Genomic DNA, 21,674 nt, shown 5'->3' with positions numbered 1-21,674 from the left:
AGACCCTTCTCCCTTCACAGCTACAGTCATCCTAACTAATAACACATTGTGTTCTCAGAGCAATTTTGTTTTACAAAGTGCTTCCCCATATCTCATCTCATTTAGTTCTAATGCCCTAAGAGAGGACAAGGAAAGAAAACAGAAACTTAAATAAAACCCAACTGACATCTTTACTACTTGTTACAAGCGCCTGTATTGGTTTTTAAAAGCAGACAACAAACAAACAAACCCCCCAGCACTACCTGGGGGGCCATAAATTAGTGCAGCCTTTCTCTCAGAAAACAACCGTTAAAAGGGATCTGAACATAAACACCAGTAACACAAAGTGATCATTTCACTTCGAGGAAGTTGGAATTAAGTACAAAAAGATACAGGAAAAGCACACGTTGTCCACGTCACTGTGGACAACGGCCCCCAAACTGTGAAGAAGCCGTCAAGAACACACAAGACAAGAAAACTGTGCTACAGGCTGACCAGGTGCCCAGCAGCTATTGGAAAGCAGTGCAGGGGACTTTCCTGGTGGTGCCGTCTGTAAGAGTCCTCGTGCCAGCGCAGGGGACACGGGTTCCACCCCTGGTCCAGGAAGATCCCACATGCCTCGAGGAACTGAGCCCACGGGCCACAACTAATGAGCCGGCATGTGGCAACTACTGAAGCCCGTACACCTAGAGCCCGCGCTCCGCAACAGGAGAAGTAGCCCCTGCTGGTCCCCAACTAGAGAAAGCCCAAGCACAGCAACAAAGACCCAGCGCAACCAAATATAAACAATTCTAAAACAATGATGCAGAATCCTCTTTTGGTAACTGAAATGAGAGATAAATGCAAAGAGCCCAGAAGAGACTATCACTTAAGAGTAAGAGCCACATATGTAAAACGAGATTTGCACAAGTGCAGGAACGCCCCGCTGCCGCCGCTGCTGCCACTGCTAAGTCGCTTCAGTCGTGTCCGGCTCTGTGCGACCCCATAGATGGCAGCCCACCAGGCTCCCCCGTCCCTGGGATTCTCCAGGCAAGAACACTGGAGTGGGTTGCCATTTCCTTCTCCAATGCAGGAAAGTGAAAAGTGAAAGTGACGTTGCTCAGTCGTGTCCGACTCTTACTGACCCCATGGACTGCAGCCCTCCAGGCTCCTCCATCCATGGGATTTTCCAGGCAAGGGTACTGGAGTGGGGTGCCATTCCCTTCTCTGGAATACCCTGTAGGTGACTGCAATAGATTTTACCTTCATGTTGTTGTCTGCAATGAATGACTTCTAGGACAAATTAATCTTTTTCAAACAGGGGCAAACATTAATGGCCCAATTACATATGATTACATGTGGATTTTATTTTCCCGTGAAAATGAATCAATGACTGCAGTTGTCATGGATAACTGAGGATACACCTGGCAGGAGAACGCATCTCTGAAAAATGGGTCCAAAGGCAGTATCCCCAGATGGCCTTCCACTGTAGCAGGGGCTGGGTTTCATGCCCTGGTGGCGTCACTGGTAAAATGTGCAACTTTTGTTCCTAGACACCTGTTTTCTCAGCTGTGAAATTCTGATTAGTGAAGCTCACCTTTTTCTACTAGATCCTTACCAATTCCCTCCCACCACTGGATAGGATTTTAAATACCCAGTAAATATTTCCTAAACTGTGTGATGACAGAAAATTCAGCCTCTACTCATGTGGTGTTAACAGGGTGAGATGCATGTAAACACCAATTCCAGAGAGGTAGTTTTGCGGAGGCAGGCTCACAGAAAGGGGACTTGGCTCTGCCTGATGGGAGGAAGAGAGTGGCAAGCTGTCCAATCAGGTCACAAGAGCGGTCAAGGTGGGCTCAGCAGGACTGGGCAGGCAATCGGCCGTAGAGCAAGCTGAGGAACCAGGATGTGCAAAGACCAGGAGGCTGAGTCAGCTGCAGTGGAAAGGGTAGCCCCAAGCTCAAGGCAGAGCAAGGGCTTTGCATACTGCGCTGAGGACACACTTAGCTGAGACTTCATGGATGAGTCAATGTTCAAGTGCAAGGAATACTGCTCCAAGGTCCAGGATGAACATCTCTGTGGAAAGCTTCAGTGCCGCTCTAACCTGAATTCTCAATCTGTCACTCTGGTTCACCACCCAGTCAGGTTCAGAAATCAACAGCTGGATAATACAGAAGAGATTCAACCACCAGAGAGTGGGGGGTGGGAAGAGATCACATCATTGTCTAAAAATTTTTTTTAATTATATTGTGTTAGTTTCAAGTGTATAGCAAGGTGATTCGGTTAGTTTCGGGTGTGCAGCAACCTTGTGTTAATTTCAGGTGTACAGCAAAGTGATTCAGTTTTGGGTGTACAGCAATACCGTGCTAACTTCAGGTGTACAGCAAAGTGATTCTGTTACACATTTTTTTAATTTTATTATTCAGATCCCTTTTCATTACAGGTTTATTACAAGATACTGAATATAATCACCTCCTAATCTTTAAAGCTTTGTTCTATATTCCAAAACGGACTTTAGAGTCTCTTGTTGTTGCTCTTCCTTTGGCTTGTTAAGAGGCACAGAATTCATGTGATTTATTCATTTCTGAGTCAGCCTGGAAGGCTGCTGACAGGCCTCATATCTCTAGGTTGGTGATTTCCAACTGTGTAATCATACCTTCTTGAGCATTTGTGCATAGTATGCAGTTTACAAAGTGCTTTCACATCAAAAATCTCACTGACCCTCCCAGCCACAAGCCTGTGAGGTGTATGGAACAAGTTTTCCGGGTGAGGAAGCAGCTCAGCGAGGTTATGTGGCTTGCCCAGGGTCACACAGCCAGCGCAACACAGGGCTCAACCCTGAGCTCGGCTCATATTCCCAATCTTGCCCACTATGACCACAGAGGTGCCCTACACATTCAGAACAAGCCCCTCACAATCTGAGGCATTAAATTCCCCAAGCCCACATACAAGCAATGAGGCATGGACACAAAGCACAAAACACTCCAGTCCTAATAAGGTCGACATCCAACTGCTGCTAAACAGAGTAAGCATTCATGCAGCGCCCCTCCTGCAAACCCAGGGAGGGAATAAATGCAAGAAACACATGCACAGCCCAAATCCCTTCTCATTTCCTCCTGGCACCTGTTTCTGCCCCCACAGGCACCAAACACTTCTAACAGCTGGTAGAAATGAGAACCAAGAGATAGCACACACAACCACTGTAGATCAAGCTCTAACCCAAATTGTGGCTGGGGAAAAAAATGGAGGAAGAACCACCCAGATTTAGGAAGAGAGCCACAAAAACAGGGTGCCAAAAAGTCTCCCACCATTCCCCCTGGGTGACTCAGTTCCATCAACCAGAGGGTCTCCTGATGGAAAACGCCTACCCCACACTTTACCCCAAAATACTGCTGACTGTCCCAGAGAAAATACGGGACAAGAGCCATGGAGGGAATACAAAGGGGCAAAATGTGTGGCTATGAATAAGATGACCTTCTAAGACTCCTGGTAACTAAACACTGCTGCCAGTATTTCAATGCTCACTGCCTACCTCTTCATGGGTGGTGGAGCTTGACAGACTTACAAAATTAGAACTTAAAATCCAATTTAGGCCTTCTAGGCCGCACCAGCTCTCAGAATCAGCTCCGAAGAACTGCCAGTAGGGTTCCCCTTTCTAAGGCCTTCATATGTCCTATGAATATGTGAGTAATTACGTGTAATGTTCTCATTACTCACGCAGCCTCATTAACACATCCGGGCAGCCTTTGTTGACTGCCCAGCCCAGACCCTGGTGAGGATTTGAGGGCAAATGATTTCCCCCAGCGCCCCGTGGTCCCCTAAGCAGCAAAAGTCAGGGGCAACAATAAAGTTGCCAGAAAAAGCACCGAAGCCTATTTGTCACAGACCCTACAAAAGCAAATGAATTCAGAAGCCTGGAGAGCAAACACAGCCCAGGTCAGCTCTCAGACACACCGGAGAGGATGGGGTGGCAGCCCTAATAAAGTAGGGAGCAAGTACCAGCCGGGCCCCAGGGCATCTGGGACCTCAAGGCTTTTTCCAATCAGGACTAAGGAGACAGGCAGCTGGGGAGAGGGGGGTAGCTCCACCAACTGGTGTTTAAAAAAACAAACACTCACTTGCAACAGATCCACTCCTGCTGGGGAGGCTGACAAACTGCCTCAACTTACCCCCAACTTTCTCAAGTAAAAAAAAACCTCTCCAAAGGCTGCCAAGAGCCTCGATTATGGCCTTTTCCCCACCTCCTGGGGCTACTCCGATCATTCCTTTTACCTCCAGTTCATCTGGACTAAAATATGGGGAGGAGATCCAGCCTTTCGCTCCCTGGCCAGGGTCTGCTGGCCTCAGTTTTCCCTTCTATAAAAATGGACTCAACAGTTCCTTCTTCTCCTGTGAGCTCACTACAGAAACAATAACTGTGGGCGGCTATTTCAGAACTGACTGGGGCTTCTCCTCAGGAGGCTAGTCTTTCCTACAGTCCAAGCTCTTCTGGTACAATTCTTCAAATGGCAGAAAAGTCCTAAGAGGCATGGGCGAGGCCCCTCACAAAAGTAAAGTCTGTGGCCAGACAGACAGGTGGAAGTAGAAAGCAAGCCCAACAGAAACACAGGGCCCTGGGCTAGAGCCCAGCTGCCCACTCAGGTGGGCCCGAGACCTGGCCCTTGAGAACGGGATCCACCTCTGCAAAATGTGGGCCCCTCCTCACCCCACACATCCTGACAAAGAGAACAAGAGAACCAGACAGACAAAAGCCACCTGCAAGAGGTGGCAGGACAGGACGTGCCAGAAGCAGGCAGATCAATCAACCGGGAACAGGGGCAGCTCTACTTTCGACAATTGTATTCTGAATCAAAAATGAATGGAAAACCCTTACTGAAAAGTGGGAGACTGTCAGAAGGCCAGGGGGTTGTCAGAAGTCAAGAAAAATTATATCCTAAAAGGATAAGGAGAAATCTCACTCAAATTGTCTTTTTAAAAAAAGGAGACCAAAGACATCCGAGTTACCACCTCCTGGAACGAAAGTGGTCTGAGATGAAGGGGCAAGTGTGGAGAAGGCTTTATACACAAAAGGGACCCAAAACACCAAGTCTGGGGCCTGGAAAAGGAAGCAAGGTTCGCAGAGGAAGGGCAGGCAGTCAGAGGTGTGAAGAGACTAGAAACATAGGAGATGGAAAGAAGCAAGAGAAACCGGTTCACACAGGAAAAACTGAAGCTCGATGCGTCGTTTCCATTAACAGGCAGGCTTATGGATCTGAAATGGAACAGACCTTTACGGTATCTCCTAAATAAGACAAAATAATTAAGGTTGCTGGATTACAAGATACAAGCTTCTGAACTCCACATAAATGAAGTGTAAAATCATTCATCTTTCTAACCCCCACCATCCTGAGAACGACACAAACTCTGAAAGTGTTACAATTACCTCAGCAGGGCCGCTCTAACTGACCCGCATTTTATCTACGCTACCTGGCATAACCAGATAAGAAGTCTAGTTTAATATTTGGGAATTAAGGCTACATATAATGGAAGCACTCTTAGAGCTCATAGGGACCGTAAGTTGGTTAGCTAACGTAAAGTCTGTTAAGCAGTAAATCTTTAATATATATGTATATAAGGTGAGCATATACATATATACATACAAGTGAATGTAATAAACACATAAATATGCTTTTAGTTACAGATTTTTTTTAATTATTTATTTGGCAAGTTCTCAGCTGCAGCACAAAGGCATCCACTGTGGTGCCCCAGCTCAGCTGCCTCAAGGCCATGTCGGATCTTAGTTCCCTGAACAGGGATTGAACCAGCGTCCTCTGCATTAGAAGGCAGATTCTTAACCACCGAACCACCAGGGAAGTTCTTGTTACAGATAATTTTGAGAATTCGTGGTACTCCACATCAAGCTTTTTTGTTTGTTGGGAAGGGAGTTCAGCCATTAATGAAGCCTGGTTCTTAAAAGGGAACCACTTGCAAAGCAGTATGGGTGCGAAATCTTAACAGATTTCACCCAAGTCTTTTAAATGGCAGGCCCACATGTAATTTAACAATCTCGTTTTTACAGTAATTCACTTTTATAAAGGGTTCCCAAACATTCAGCTTCAAGTTTTCATAGAAACCAACTCTCTTGTCACACTCGTTCAAAGGTTTATATAATATTTAACTGAAATTGCAATAATAAGTCTAACTGGAATAACCAGATTTGGGAACAAGCAACTGGCACTTGGCAAGCCTTCTATATGGGTAAGAGCCAAAGGGGACAGAGGCACACACTCCCCGGGCCTGCCCACTGGCAGGGAGCTTCATGCAGGGACGTGACAGCCAGGATGTCCTTCAGCCAGAAGAACTGGGTAGGCTGGGCGGGTGGAAGGTGGTTAGTGCAAGACCTGTTGCTACGATCCTGGGAAAGATTTAGACACAGACCAGTAACAGGAAGACCAGAACCATACAAGCAGAATTCCAAAAAGAAAACTACTCAGGCTGAAAAACGTATGGCTGAGTGTTAAAAAGCCAGGTCTTCAGACCAGTATGACCAAGGGCAAACCTTAAAAATAAACCTAAAAGCCCTAAAATAAACCTACAGACCTTAAAAGTAAACCTAAAGAATCTCTTCAGCATCCATTTACAATTAAAAAAAAACTTGGAGTAAACTAGAAAAGTGTGCATCTACCAAAAAACTCAAAAGTTCATCTTCACAAAAAAAAAAAAAAAAAACACCCATAAGGCAGAAAAAAAAAAACCAACAATGCCTACCTGCAGCTAACAGCATCGTTCCATCCATACTGCCCTGGCAACATGAGCTGTACTCTATAAAATACTGCCAGTATAACACCTCTCAATTTTTACAATTCACTCTGGAGTCTGAGCTGCCTACCTGAGCATTTCATGTCATTTTCCAGATTCAGATTACTAACTGATTATGGTTTGCTTTACCAAAGTTGCATATGTTTTGAGTGACGTTTCATCCTTATTTTCCCATTAGCCCTGTAATTTTTAGTGTTCGATTTTGTAGGACTTGATGTTCTTCACCAACACAGACACCATGCTACGTGAGATACAGCTCTGGTTACACAGATCTGGACTGTTCAGTACGACAGCTTCATATGTTCAGTCACACGAAGCAATGGCTTGTCCAAATTGAGCTGTCCTGTGAGGATCAAAAATACACACTAGGTTTCAAAGACACAAGATGAAAAAAAATGTAGATTTGTATAGATTTCTATTTGTATTGATTATATGTTAAAATGATCATGTGTTCAATATACTAGGTTAAATAAAACTCTCATTAAACTAAAAAAAAGTTCAGCTTAGCCTTTTCAATGTTAGGCTTAACATGACTTTCCCGTATCGTCTCCGAAAGGAAGGGTTCTATTTAAAATCTGAAAAACACTGATTACATACTCAAAAAATTTTTCTCTTTCTGAAGGAGGAAATTTTAAATAACCTTTGGAGCAGGATATATATTAAGATTAACACTGGAGTTCTTTCCAAGGCATCTGGAAGTGAGTCAACAGCCTTCAGCCAACCAACAAGAACTGGTCTGACCTCTTACGACAGGAAACAGCCATGAAACCATCTAAGCACCAAGTAATTCTAGTTGGCCCTTTGGGCCAATGGCTGTGGGGGACACACAAGTCAGATACTTGTCTACAGTAAAGTAATAATAACCCAGGTAATCATAAATTGGATCACTTTTTAAAGATTTTTTTTTTCCTTTTTAAATCTCAGTAACACACTTTGGACTCTTGACAGGAGTATTCCTTCCATAATCTCTCCACATGACGATTGTTGCTAAACTGTTTCTGCTCAAAGACTTATGTGAAAAAGAGAATGGTTTTTCTCCACTACTAAAGACAGGCAGAAAGCAAGCCACCTAAACAGCTCAAAAAAGAAAAAAATACAGCAATTAAATAAGGTATGCACGTTTTTTCCCCCAGAACCATAAATAAATCAATTGGGTGTAAAACTGGTGGGGGTGGGGGGAACCAACTTATAAATCCTATCACTGCATTTTGGTGTAGTTCTACTTTTTCTCTTTACCATTTTATACAATTATAGCAAACTTTGCTTTTGAATCTTGTAACACAAACTTTTCCCAGAGTTTTCAATCATACTGCACTTTTAAATCAGAAAATTAAATACCTAAAATTTACAGCCTGGTGTTTCAAATTCTTCTTGAGCTGTCCTAGAAATCAAACTGATAATTTGTTTTCCTGCTAACTGCATGAATCATATCTTCATGTGGCATAGATTTTTATTTCAAACTCACACCTTCTATAAAGCATCAAATATCAAATAGTTTTTAAGTCTAGGTATCTTATCTGTTACACTCGACAGTAATAACCAACCAGTGGAGTGACAGGAATGGCATAAGATACCCATAGAGCAAAACATGTAACTTTTTATTGTCCAAGTGGATTGGGGCTTTGAAAGGCAAATGTTTTCAGTTATTTGAGGTACTGTAGTGGGAATCGTGCCCAGCAATTAAGACAGGATTACACTGCAATTTATGAGTTTTTCAAAGACGTCATTTAATATGAAATATAATAATCATTTTCCCAAAGCCTGCCATCTACAATCCCACCCCCAAACTCTGTTTTGCTAAAACAATAAGCTAAATGGCAACGCAGCAGGCAGCTAAGGCTTTTGAGACCAACTGTAGGAAATGCGCTGCCTTCCACCAGCTCAAGTAATGATTTCGTCTTACACAGAAACAGCATAGTTTTACATCTTCCACGCACATCATCTCACGCACACGATCTCAGATAAAGTGAAAAGGCAAAAGCATGTATTACTTTTTCTATTTTACATACGAATAAATAAACCTAGATTTCCCGCCCCTCGTGCTCTCGTTCTGAAGAACTGAGCCAAGGACACCTTAGACTTGCAGCCCAGTGCTCTTCCAAGCACACCTACCGATGACTGCTCTTCATCTGCCCCAACCCCTAAACTACTCCATAGGTCTAGAACTGGCATAACGAACAAGTGCCACTCTGGTATTTCAAGGCTTCCAGAAAAACCAACAGCTGATGCTGTGTAGCATCACCCCGCCACGTCCTGCCGTGACATCCCCAACACGACTTAAAGTGACAAGGTGGCCAAACCCATCACGCGGTTCTCCTGCAAAGCCAAGCTGCCCCACTGAAGTTTCCCCTGCTTTGCAAACGCATTGACGAGAAAGCACGACCACCACCGCAATAACGCCACAGCCGTCAGCAGACCTGGAAACAGAGGAAGCGAAAACGTTTTCACAGACAGGAGGCGTCTCCGCCCTGCTGCCCACCCCCGAAATAGAACCAGAGGAGGGTCGGGGGCGCTCGCAAGGGGACCAGAGGCTCCCAGCGCTCACCTGGAGGGCAGTGCAGCGCTTCCGGGCGGAAGGCCGAGGCGGATCGCATCCTCCTCCTCCTCCTCCTCCTCCTCCTCCTCCTCCCTCCGCGCGGCAGCCGCCGCCTCCGCACCGCTCCCTCCGCCCCCGCAGCCCCGCCGCGCTGGAACCTCCCGCCCGACTTTTGACGTCACGGAGGAGGAGAAGGTTCCACCCGGGCCCGTCCCTTTGTGACGTCACAATGACAACAGAACCCGGCCGGAGCGTCCGGGAACCCGGAGCCGCTGGGGGCGGAGGGAGGGGGCGGAGGCCGGCGCGAGGCAGGGGAGGAACCGGGGGGCGGGGAGGGGGCGCGCTGACGTCTAGCCGGCTTAACCTGTTGCTCCCGGGCCCGCACTGGAGCCGGCGGGCCAGGCCGCGGGGAGCCGGCGGGCCAGGCCGCGGGGAGCCGGCCGCGCCGCCGCCGCCATGCTCTGCCGTGCGCGCGCTGGGGGGCGCCCGCCGCAGCCGCGCGCTGCCCGCCCCCTCCCCGCCACGCCCCCGCCCCGCGCGCCGCGCCGCCCCCTCCCCAGGCGAACCGGCCGCACCGCCCCCGCGCCCCACCCACCCACCGGCTCGCCCGCCCGCCAGCCCGCGCCGCCCGCCCCGAGCCCGCAGCCCGCAGCCCGCCCTCTACAGGCCGTGCGCGGCCCCGGACCCGGCCCAGCCCGCCGCGACCCCCGCGCACCGCCCCCCCCGCCCCCGCCGCACCGGCTTGAGCACGTCGGGAACACGGGCTCCGCTCCCCGAACGTTAACTCGTGCTCTGCCTCCTGCGGCCGCCGCCAGACACCGGCAGACAGCCGGACGCCCGGAATCGACACAATCCGCTGACCACCGGGAACAAAAAATCCCACCCCACGCCGCTCCCCAACTTAGCGAGGGCTGGGGTGGGAGCGAGGGTGGCTCTGGTCCAAGTTCTACCCCCTTTTTGCTTTGTGGCTGCACCCGGATCGGACGTGCCCCGGGAAGGCGTCCACGCTCGCAGGCAAGCCCGTCTCCCTGCAGTTTCTACAGCCCGAGTTTAAACTAGTCTTTTGCATTCTCCTCAGCCCTCTGCAATGCGGATGTATTTTAATTCTTAAATGCTTTAGGGAGCAGCGTTTTAAGTTGGGCTTGATTATTTAACCTTGCATTTCTTTCAGAGTTGAAGTTTACGTGTCTAGGTTAGGAGCAGCCCTCAAGAAGAGGTATTCAGCTTTTCCATTAAATCTATTTTTTACAAAACCAGTGCCCCGAAGGTCATCTCCCATTACACACATCACACTGCTCAAAAAGGAAAAATATTAACACCAATTTGTCCACCCGAGTTAAATCAAACTTTCTTATAACATTGCATTATTCCTAATGTGTGTTCATTCGGCCTTTTCTTTTTTTAATGGGTTCTTTGATTTAAAGCATGCAGCTAATCACCGATCACTCGAGTGCATATTTGGTTAATCCTCGGTCCCCCCTCCTCTCCCTCCCCCCAAACTTAAAAAAAAAAAAAGCCACCACACACAAAACAAAAACATTCCCCATGCCAATCAAAACGTAGCTGTACTATGCACAAAACAAATTTAACTATTCCAAACCATTTAAATCTCGGAATAATCACCAAATTTCAGAAGCCCAGTTAACTGGGAGAAATTAATTGTAGTCACATTTACATTCACATGCCTACTTAAAAACGTTAACTATATTCTATGTCTTTTTCCCCTAAAACTGGAAACCATGAATTTTTAAACAAAACCAGTCCCATTATTAAAGTCAATCCCAACAAATGCATTCCCTGTAACATGATTCCCAACTGGTTTATGTCGCGAACCAAATAAGCCAAAACGACCACATATATTAAATTTGATGTGCCAGTGCAAGGAACAAGATCGCCATAATCGGACCCTCGATTGCAACTTAAAGGTCTTCCAACACACACGCGTTACACGATTTCCCAAATAACATTAATAATAATAACACTCATTTGCATGCAAAGTGCAATATGGGGACAAATCCGCCCGAGAATGCAGTTTAGTTATATTACCGCAGCCCCCACCTCCCCGAGTAGGCTCCACCAAAATCCCCTGCCTTTCATCTAAAACTAGATTATGGTTGTGTCATTCGAGGTCAATTTATTCACTGGAGGTATCGCTACACCAATCTGTTTTTTCATCCAAACTAGGCAGACACGACTTTGCCTGAAAAGCCTTCTTTCAGAAAAGAAAGAAACAGCCTTATCGGACGCTGTGTTTCAAACCCTTCAGCTGCAGAATTATCCATAAACTTGACATTCACAGCCATTGCTTAAAACTACAAGTCAAAGGATGTGTTGTTAGGAGCACTTACGTATTTCTTCTGGATGATATTCCTCTTGGGTCTTTCCTTGCTCATTCTGAGATCCAAATGCTGATTGCAAAAGGGGACAATTGCTTCATGAATTTAAAGCCGTCAGAAATTTGCAAAAAAATATCCTGGTGGTTTTTATTGTTGTTGGTGGAGGCTGATCTTGTAATCCGACTTTTCTTCCTCTTTCCCCAAAGCCCGATTCGCCTTGAAATAAATCCGAAATTGGGAAGAAAAAAAAAAAAGCCAAAGACGAAGCAAACAAAAAAAAAAATTCACTTTAGTAAAACACTCATAATGGAAAATTTCCCCCGAAACACACACACACAAAAAAAACCGACGCCCTTCACTCCCCCCCCTTTTTCCTCCAAAAACTACATCAGCGAAACGTGAAGGTCCTTAGTGTCTGAGCTGTAGTTACATCTTGGAAAAGAAAAGGGAAAGATAAATAAAAAATGTTGGAAGTCACGTTTGTGCTGCAGCAGCAGTGCGAGCAGAAGAGTCAACTCCAGCGGCGGCGGCGGCGGCGGCGGCGGCAGCACCACAGCGAGGGCTCGCCGAGTCTCTTTTTTCCAAGCCCCCTAACCAATGAGATAGAGGCTATCCAGCCCAACTTTAAATGGACTCTGCTTTTATACAAGTTAGGGCTCCTCGGATAATTCCCCGCCGGACGCCAGCCGAAAACTGCCACAGCTGGGCCACCAGGAGCCCGCCTACTCCGGTGCCGACCGCCCCTGGCCCAGCCCAGAGGACCCTCACGGCCCCGTCGACGAGATACCCGAGAGGCCTCGACAAACCCTTCCCGGGCCACCCCGCAGGCATCGCTCCCACGCCAAGCCTAAGACTGGAATTGAGAGAGGCTCCCTAGCTCAATGCATGGCACGCTCGGTCGCTCCACCTCACCCCCTTTCCCCAGCTTGCCGCTCACCCCTCGGCCGCCAGAACGCTAGCCCCCGCCACGCCTCGTGTCTACCTGCAGCCGGGCTGCTGGGTGCCAGCGCCCCAGGACTCCTGGCCCCGGGGAGAGCCGCCTATTCCCGGGGCACCTTAGAATGGTCCCCTTGATCTTCTGGAAGTTGTAGTCCCCCGACTACAAAATGGCTATGGCCATGGGCGCTGGGAACTACAATTCCCAGCCTGCCCCGCAAGCCTGTCACTCAACTCCCCTCCCCTCCTCCCCGCCCCCGCCCCCCTCGCCGGCCCTGCCAACAAACGCTTGGACGTGTCCCGCGTGTGACACTGAGCGAGGCTGGCTCGGGATTGGCCCGCAGAGCGTGTGGTCCGCGAGCGAGGAACTCCCCACGCCGGCCCGCCCCCGCCCCCGCCCCCCGACCGCGGCCCCCCTCCCCCCGCGGCGGCCGGCCCCCTCCCCGCGCGCCCCGCCCCCACCCGCGGCGCGAACCGCCTGTGGAATCGAGGAATCGCGCGCGCGCCGCGCCGCGCGGCGGGGGAGGGACGCGCCGCGTCCCAGGGGAAGGCCTCGGAGCGTGGCGGCGCGGGGGGCGGTGTCGGCTAGGGGTTGGAGCCCGTCCTGAGGAAAACTGGGCCACGCACCAAGAGGAATCCTCGGTGCGAACTAGTTGATCGGCGGCGCCTGCTGCCTCGGCGGCACAGCCGGTGTCACCTCAGGACACCGCCTCGCGTCTCCACACGGAGCGTGCTGCGGTCGGGCTCGGGGGGAGCCCGAGGTCACCTCGCGGAAAGGCCACCTCCCGGCGCGGCACGCGGCCTGACGGGCGAGAACGGCGTCGGGGGTGGGGGGACCCCAAAAGGGAAGCCCCGGCCGCCGCCTCCTACAAAAAAAAAAATCACCGTCTTTTAAGAGATCGCGCTGGATCTTGGCTGGTCCCGGCGTCTGTTGCGTCTGGAGTGCCTGTTAGCGAGGCTACAACGTTGAGGGGAAACGAGTGGAATATGGAGTCCGAGCCACACAGACCCGCACACCGCGAGGAAGCGTCTGGAACGCCGATTGCCGGGAATACCACCCGCGGTAGCCACGCGAGAACCCGCGTTCTACCTGCCTCTGCCCCCTGTTGTGCTCATTTAATCGTTGATCTAAATGAAGGAGGCGGTCCCGGTGTATCTCTTCGGCCTTCGCCTTATTAGCTACTTCAAGTCTCTCTTAGCCAGTCTGCATTGTTAATTTCCTTATTCGCACCGTATATGTAGAGCAGTGATGTTTTAAAGGATCTCCTCTCGGGCAGTTCTTTTAAGAAACGAGAAGTGAAATTAAGTACGCCTTCATACTCATTCCTATACATTCAATTCTCCTTCCCATCCCCTAGATTCTCCTTATGTCGGAAGTATCATAATCGTTAGGTTTTATCCACAGCAGTGTTTGAAGTGTTTGAGGAGTGTCTAGAAAGGTCTCAGAAACTGGAGGTGAGAGACCTGTCACACCACCCAGGGCCCTTTCCGAAAAGGTACGGGATGGCCTCTCTGAGCTGGTCGAGTTCCTCATCAACAAATTAGTGATCATCACATCTTATGGAGTGGATTATGTAATAGTGTTAGCCCAGCTAAGAAACAGACACGTTATTAAAAGATTTCCGTGAATCGAATAAAGTTTTGCCTTTGCTGCACAACATGGTACGCTGGATCTTAGTTCCCTGAACAGGGATGGAACCCGTGGCCCTGAAGTGGAATCAGAGTCCTAACGGTTGGGCCGCAGGGGAATTCTCAATAAAGTGCTATTTTAAAATGCTTTTTAATTATGACTTTACCTTTTTTTAAAAGATCTGCTTTCAAAATTGAAATAATGTGTCATATGTTGATTTCAGTCATTAAAATAAATGACCTACTGTGCCTTCATATGGCACATATCCTGAAGGACCCAATAGAACAGATTCCATTTTTCCATACTGGCCACCCAAGTGACTTTATACAAGTGACTTTTTACAATGAGGTGGTTTCAAGAGACTTTCTGATTATTATGACCTGTATACTGGCAGCCTCCACTTCGCACTCAGGGTTTTAGCCAGCTCTCAGGAGGTTTAATGTCAGATCTGCCCTTCCCCAGGCAAAATTCTTAAGAACAAAGGTGGGTTTCTTCTAGGTTCTCTCAGCTAGCCTCTGAGGCTAGGCTTCTCCATCCCCAGGCGGAGAACTCCCCTGCTGAGCTACCAACTCCAGGTCACCACATAAAAACCATTCTAGTTGAGGCTGGAGGGCAAGCGAAAGGAAGGAATTTGCTCATTTCCAAAAGATTTGGATAACATTCATGTTGTTTTCCCTGAAAGGGAAAATAGACTGGTCTTTTTAGGGGTTGAAAGCCTTTCCTGTTGTGGAAGCAACTATCTCCTGATGAACTTCCTTTTACCTTTCCTGTCTTTTTACCCCTCTTTTTCGTCCTCTATCAGTGAATTATCACTCTTTCTCCTGATGATTTTAACCTCTTTCAGCACTTATCTTGACCTCTTCAAGTCGTGGTGTGAGGGATAGGAGGGTGGGGGAAGACCTCACTAGGTGTAGTGTTGCTACAGGACCTGCATGCCAGCACTGATCTCATCTGAAGACAGAGAGCACTCAAAAGTCCTTTGTTAAGAAGCACACGGCTCAGTAGAAAAGGCAGATTCATGACTGATTATGATACCTCTGAAAAGTACTGTATTTGAACTATGAAAAGGTGGTAAAGGGAATACATTACTGAGGTGACCAGGAATGAAGGAGTTTTGAAGGATGCATAGGAGTTCAGCAGTTTAAAGTATGCTAAGCAACATTACTGCATTCAAAAAATAAAATCCTTGAGACCTAAAAAAAAAAACCACACTCATGGATGGGACTCAGTTTTCTTTAGAAGTAACCAAAGAGAAAACGGAGAGGTGAAGAGGAGCCAGAACGAGAAAGGATCTGCATGCCACTTTGGACTTTGCCTGTAAGCTAAAAAGAAGCTCAGGAGGATTTTCACTAGAGGGATAAAGCGGCTTTGCGTATTTGAAAAGTGATTCTGATTGTGAGAGATGAAGTTGAGGATTGAAGAAAAGAGAGGCAGGAAGAGCTAGAAACCAGTTGCAATGTACTAGCATAAATAAGATGAGAAATGGTTATGATCTGAATAGAGCAGCAGAGGAAAGAGCAGAGAGAGCAGAGAACAGGTTGAGAAATATTTAGAATGTCAAAAGTCAACAGGACTTGGGAACTGGTTAGCTGGAGGGAATGGTGACTAATGGGGCAGAGTCTAAATATCATTCCTTTAATCTTACCTTTTTTACTCTTAATTAGGTCAATTATCCATCATAGGAAGACTGGGAACATGATGGATGTGAAAGAGGAAGAGGTAACAAATCAGACAGGAATAAAAGCAGGCCCTTACTCGTCTGGGTACACATCTGTATGAGTGACCATACTGAATCAAGCAGTCTAGCCCTCCACTTGATTTCCTATAAGAAATGACAAGGAAAGAATTAAAAAGTTAATAAAGACCAAGGACAAAAGAATAATGCACAGTCCTACATTATATGCATATTGAAACTTCCCTCTTAATGCAAGGAATGACACAAGTTATCTTAGGTGCTTTCAAACATGAATCAACTCCAAGGTTCTCCTAAGAAACAACTCAGGGTTCATCTTCTGCAGAAATCCTGCCTTAACAGCCCATCTTCCCCTACTGCCCTCTGTATAAGATACTTACATGCTTAGATTCTCCAATTTTGTCTTATATTCCCATCTCCTCTCCAAATAAAGAAATAAGCTTTTTAAAATCAGAGACCATGTTGTCTACTTCTCATATTCTCTCTAAAGCTCCGGAAACTTCTCAGAATTTGGAAGTGTCCAGTAATGCTTACTAATGTATATTTCACCCAAACTATAATGCCTGACTATTTAAAATTTGGCAGCCACTTATTCTGTTGACTTATCATCTCCAGTTCTGTTTTGAAGCACCACTGGTTTTCCTCTTTCAGTATCCAAATTCAACACAGTGCTGTTTACTCCTTAAGGCCCCAGCTCGTCTCACCTCCAGTTGAGCCTGGCTACTGGGCTTCCTCACTCCTGAATTCTCATTGCCCCTGTTACTTCAGCCACATTTTTTAAAAATAAAAATTACAGGGACTTTGCTGGTGGTCCAATGGGTAGGACTCTGAACTCTCAATGCAGGCGCCCTGGGTTCAATCCCTGGCCAGGGAACTAGATCCCACAAGCATGCCACAACTACAAAAGTCCACAGGCCGCCCGGAAGAGCCTGAGTGCCACAACTAAGGCCCAGCGCAGCCAAAATAAATTATTTTCGAAACAATAATAATTATATGTATTTAAGGTATGAGACGATGTTTGGATATGCAAATCCATTTTGAAATGGCTGTTACAGTCAAGCTAATTAACATATCCCTCATCTCAAATGGTTACCTTCAGCCCCATTTTTGAGCTTTTAAATTTTGCTCCACATCATCTTGTTTTCTGATTATATCATTTGTATGTCTCACCTCATTAGATTGAAAATTTCATGGGGCCATGTTTTGTCTCATACTGAGGCAGCCGTTGGGCAATAATGTCCATCACTGGGTGGGAATCAGATATTCCTAACATTAATCCTGAGTGACCTTAAGCCATTCATTTTACCCCTGTGGGCCTTCACTTCATCATACATAAAATGAAAGGGTTAAATTCAGTTATCACCAAAGAAATTTCTGGATCCAACCTGCTCTAATCCTACCTTGACCTTTGGACTATGCTTCCTTGTTCCCCTCTCAGTGCTGGCCCCCCCAGGTAGACTTAAATACATAATTGTTAGGTAAGGATTACTAGGGCAAATATCTTTATATACTTATACACAATTAATTGGCTAATACAACCTTATATTTCTCTGTGATATCTGAGGATACCTCATTTATATAGCTTGTTATAGTGCTTAAAGAACAGTCAATAATAATATAGTTTAACCCATAAAACAACTCAGATTAACATGGGTCTTATCATCTTCACTCTTCCAATGTGAAAATGAAATATTAAGAGATTCTGATTTGCTCAAAGTCATATAACGAGTAGGGTTGTACAGCCAGGAGTCAAACCCTGGCCTCCTGCCTCCATATCCTGTGTGTAGGCCACCTCCCTCGTTCTCAAAAATGTGATTCAAGACACATTATTCCATGAAATGTTACCAGGTACTGAAAGCAAAGGATTCTTTGAGGAAAAGATTTGGAATTTCTAACTTACCCAAAGGTACTTTATTGTAGAGTTTAAAATCCCTAAGAGGCATATAGTTTTCCAAACTACCTTGGCCACAGAAGCCTTCTTTTTTTTTTTAAGGAGCTGGTATCCATGTAACAGTCTCAGAGACATGCTTCACCCAATATGATGAATTTATGCTTCAGAAATGATTGCTGACAATAATTCTTATCTAAGTGACTGAATCCTTTATGTGAAGTTTCTAATTTTATATAGGTCTATCTTGGTATGTAGGGAGAAGAGAGTTAGGAGGAGGGATATACAAAATAATCTTTGACTGACATCAGGTTTATAAATAACTATAAGCCAGTGTACTTAGAAGGTGGGGGCTTCTATTGAGAGAAGGTAGAACAGCTATTTCAAGCTGAGATTTGCAAGAGTATTTTAAAACACACTGGGAGGTAAACTGAGAAGTAAACAGCCTTCTTAAGAGTGAGTGATGTCAAGGAGACATTAGTTCTTTTTGTTATTCGCTGCTTCCTGTCCCTGAATTTACAGTCTTATTTGTTAAGCTTCAGTTAAATGCCAGAGCACAAACCAGACACAATAAAATGATATTTTATCCTGGTTGAGAGTGGACCTCGTTTAGACAAATCACTGAAAGTCCTTGGTTCTTTGGATTTTCTAAAAAATTCTGGACTATCATTACTATTCTGCTTAGATTATGTCTTATGTTATTGAAAGAGAGCTGGCCCCGATTCAGAAACTCTCTGGTAAGGCAGCCAAGACGGGAAACCTGCAGTTCCTAAAAATAGAAGTTACTGTTTATAATAATACTGCACTCTGTGTTTGGGGGGAAGAAATCATATTGGTGATCAAGGAAACCACAGGGAACCATGATGAGGAAACTGAGGCAGAGAGAATTACAAGTAGGCAGGGAAAGAGGGAAGGAATTGCATTAACCAAGATACCTTCTGTTGCAATTAAATGAAGCCCAGATGAAAAAGTTAAGGGAAAAAAGGGGGCGGAGGGGTTTGCTTCATCTGACAGAGGAGTCCAGATTCCTAGTTTCAGGTCTACTAGCGATGCTCTCACCTCGCCTGCCTCCTTCCTGCTCCTTCTTTCTCCCTCTATTCATCTCAGCAGCTCTTTCTTCTCTCAGCAGTTGGTGAAGATGGCTCCAAAGAAAACTTGTTTCTCACCATGGACATGGGGGTGGAGCATGATGTGTTATCAGGAGAGGTGGGAGAAAAACATTCTGGGCAGCAGAAAAGCGGTAGCAATCACAGCCTACCAAAGGAATCATCAGTTCGCTTTGTCAGGGCTGCAGAAGGGAGGGAGGTAGGAAAAAAAAGTATCAGTTCACCATCGGAAACCTAGAGGTGCATTTGATTCCAGACCAGTCCAGCTCAGCCCCCGGGCTACATCCTCTCCTTCACCCCAACTTCCACAGTTTGAGGTTTTCGCAGACACATAGTCGAAATGCTGGTTAATATCCATATCAGACGCTCTGCCCACGGCTCCATGTGCTGCTAAGCAAAAGCAGATCCTATCTCCTGCAAAATTGTAACATCTGCAGAGATTATGTTCTTTTCTGAAATCTTAATGTTTCCAAAATCCCAGATTCATCCGTATTTTTACAGAAACCCAGGACCATTTTTCTTTCTGATCGTACACACATACACACATAGAAGAGAACTGGACATCAGCAGTTACATTGTGACTAGAAATTAGTAGGTTATTAATTTCCAGATGTTTGTCTTTCAGTTGTCAAGCATTCATGAAAAAAAAAAAAATTGTTGAACAAAGGATATAAAATTGAATAAAATGAACCCTGTCCTCAAAACACACATACTAAGCACTAAGAGTCTTCCCTCATGAAAGGGATGTCAGGGAAGACATTTGAAGGAAGTAGGGGGTTTCTGGGCTCTACTCAGCTGAGGGCTGGTCATGAGCTGCTCAGGTCCTGAGCCTCCCAGCAAACTACAGAAGAGACCCCATTCCTTAACGCCACTCCATCCTCAAGAATCCAGGTCGGCCTCCCCTCCCTTTATTTCCCCCTTTCCTTTGCGCTTTCACTTGTTCATTGATTGACTCACTCGTTCGTTCATTCTTTCCTCCAAAGAGTACCCAGTGCCTGCTTAGAATGCTCCTCTGACTCTGCACTGTCCCCTCTCTGATTCCTTGCGGTCCTCCCAAGGGAGCCAAGTAAAGCCCAAGAGTCCTCAGATGTGAAAGCACCTGGGGTGCAGAAAAGGGAGGCGGCGCTGAACCCAGGTGAAGTCCAGGAAACCCAGGACAAGGCCAAGGGACCCTCGTTGTCAGAATCTGGCCTTTATTACTACAGAATGACAGTGCCTTTTTGTGTCCATGTGTACATGTGCGTGAGATAAGGGAGGTGAGGGGCTTTCAAACAGTGTGCAGTATCTTGGAGGGTTTTAGGCATTTATAGTTGTAGACAAAGACAAAGAGGAAAAACTATACCATCAAGGTGATTATTTAATATAGTAGAACTGACAGGTGAGATTATACTAGGAATCTGAAGGCTTGGGGCTCAGTCTCAGTTCTTTTGTGACCTTGGACAAGTCACTTTGCTAGGCCTTACTTTCTTGTGAAGAAGGAGACTGTGGGTTAAATGCCCTCCCAAATCTACTATTCTATGATTCTATACCAATCAATACTAATCTGAGTAATTTATAATCAGACTAATTTTACACATGGTTAATGTTGAAAATTTTAAGTACAGCAGTAAATTCTTACATAGACGCACACTGCAAAAATTGTGAGCAATAGGTCATGCTGTATTCCTGATACATGAACAGCCATGCTTATCAAAAACCTATGAAAAGATAGACAGACTGACAGGTTGGTAGATAGTCACAGGTCACACTGAAGGCACTCTGTTTGGGTCAGTATGTTTGAAGAGGAGATTAGGGTCCCCACTGATAGGAGAATCCTTATCACCCAAGCAACTTGGAACCCAGACTAGGTCCCAAGAAATTCTCTCCACCTAGAGGGCAGGAAAAACCAGGAGGAAAGAGCCTAGATTTTCTGAAATGACTACAGCACAGACCCTTGGAAATTTCTCAGCCATGTTTATTTATTTAAGTTTTGGCTGTGCGGGGTCTTTACTGCCCTGTGGGTTTTTCTCTAGTTGTGGGGAGCAGGGACTACCCTCTAGGTGGGGTGTGTGGGCTTTTCACTGGCGTGGCTTCAAGGTGCGAAGACTTCAGTAGTTGCAACACGTGGACTCAGTAGTTGTAGCTCCCGGGCTCTAGAGAACAGGCTCAATAGTTGTGGCACACAGGCTTAGTGGCTCTGAGGCATGTGAAATCTTCCTGAATCAGGGATCAAACCTGTGTCTCCTGCCTTGGCAGGCAGATTCTTTACTGCTGAGCCACCAGGGAAGCCCTCAGCCATGTTAATATGCCTGCAGCTGTCCCAGGTTTCTCCAGGCCTGAGACATGATCAGAATCTCCTTCCTTATACTCTCCATTCACCCACTTACAAGGTACCTAGCCCTTACCTAGCTAAGTACCTCCATATGGTACATAAATGCCTCTGAAATAAATGAATGGAATTTGACACTGTGCCAGCGATCGCTTTGTTCACAAATAATTCTCTGCATCTGGAGTGCTCTTTTAAAAGAGGTCAGCTCCCACCAAGAAGTTGCAATTATTGAGGAAGTGAAACTGATTGACAAGTGCCACTTAAGAGATCTCCATTTTACTTCGCAGCCAGCACTTCTCTTGTGAAATGGCCAAAGAGGAGAGAGGACGGAATGAAACATTTCATGTTCCTTCAGTAACATAACACGCCCAGACATTTTCATAAAGCGAGTCTAAAACTCAAGATCGGTGTGGATATATTCATCTGACAAATGATACTTGTCTGCTGTTGTTATGGACTGAATTGTGTCCTCGACAAAAATT

General features: G+C 46.3%; 1 protein-coding gene across 2 annotated transcripts in view; it reads right to left on the bottom strand.

Annotated features, from left to right (window-relative positions):
- Positions 1–12,649, bottom strand: part of JARID2 (jumonji and AT-rich interaction domain containing 2) — a 231,057-nt gene extending 218,408 nt beyond the window's left edge. Inside the window, exons 1-2 of one of the 2 annotated variants that reach the window (XM_052647857.1) lie at positions 12,569–12,649; positions 11,644–11,847 (exon numbers count right to left, since the gene is read on the bottom strand). In XM_052647857.1, coding sequence (XP_052503817.1) covers positions 11,644–11,688 — 45 coding nt within the window. In that variant the 5' untranslated portion in view covers positions 11,689–11,847; positions 12,569–12,649. Of the gene's footprint in view, positions 1–11,643; positions 12,058–12,568 lie in introns of those variants that run through there. The other variant, XM_052647856.1, reaches the window with a different exon arrangement.
- Positions 12,650–21,674: the final 9,025 nt, after the last annotated feature.

Source organism: Budorcas taxicolor, chromosome 11, assembly GCF_023091745.1.
Source record: "Budorcas taxicolor isolate Tak-1 chromosome 11, Takin1.1, whole genome shotgun sequence".
In the NCBI taxonomy this organism is placed as follows: Eukaryota; Metazoa; Chordata; class Mammalia; order Artiodactyla; family Bovidae; genus Budorcas; species Budorcas taxicolor.
Note: the sequence above shows the minus strand (reverse complement) of the source record. Positions and strands in the feature narration are given on the sequence as shown.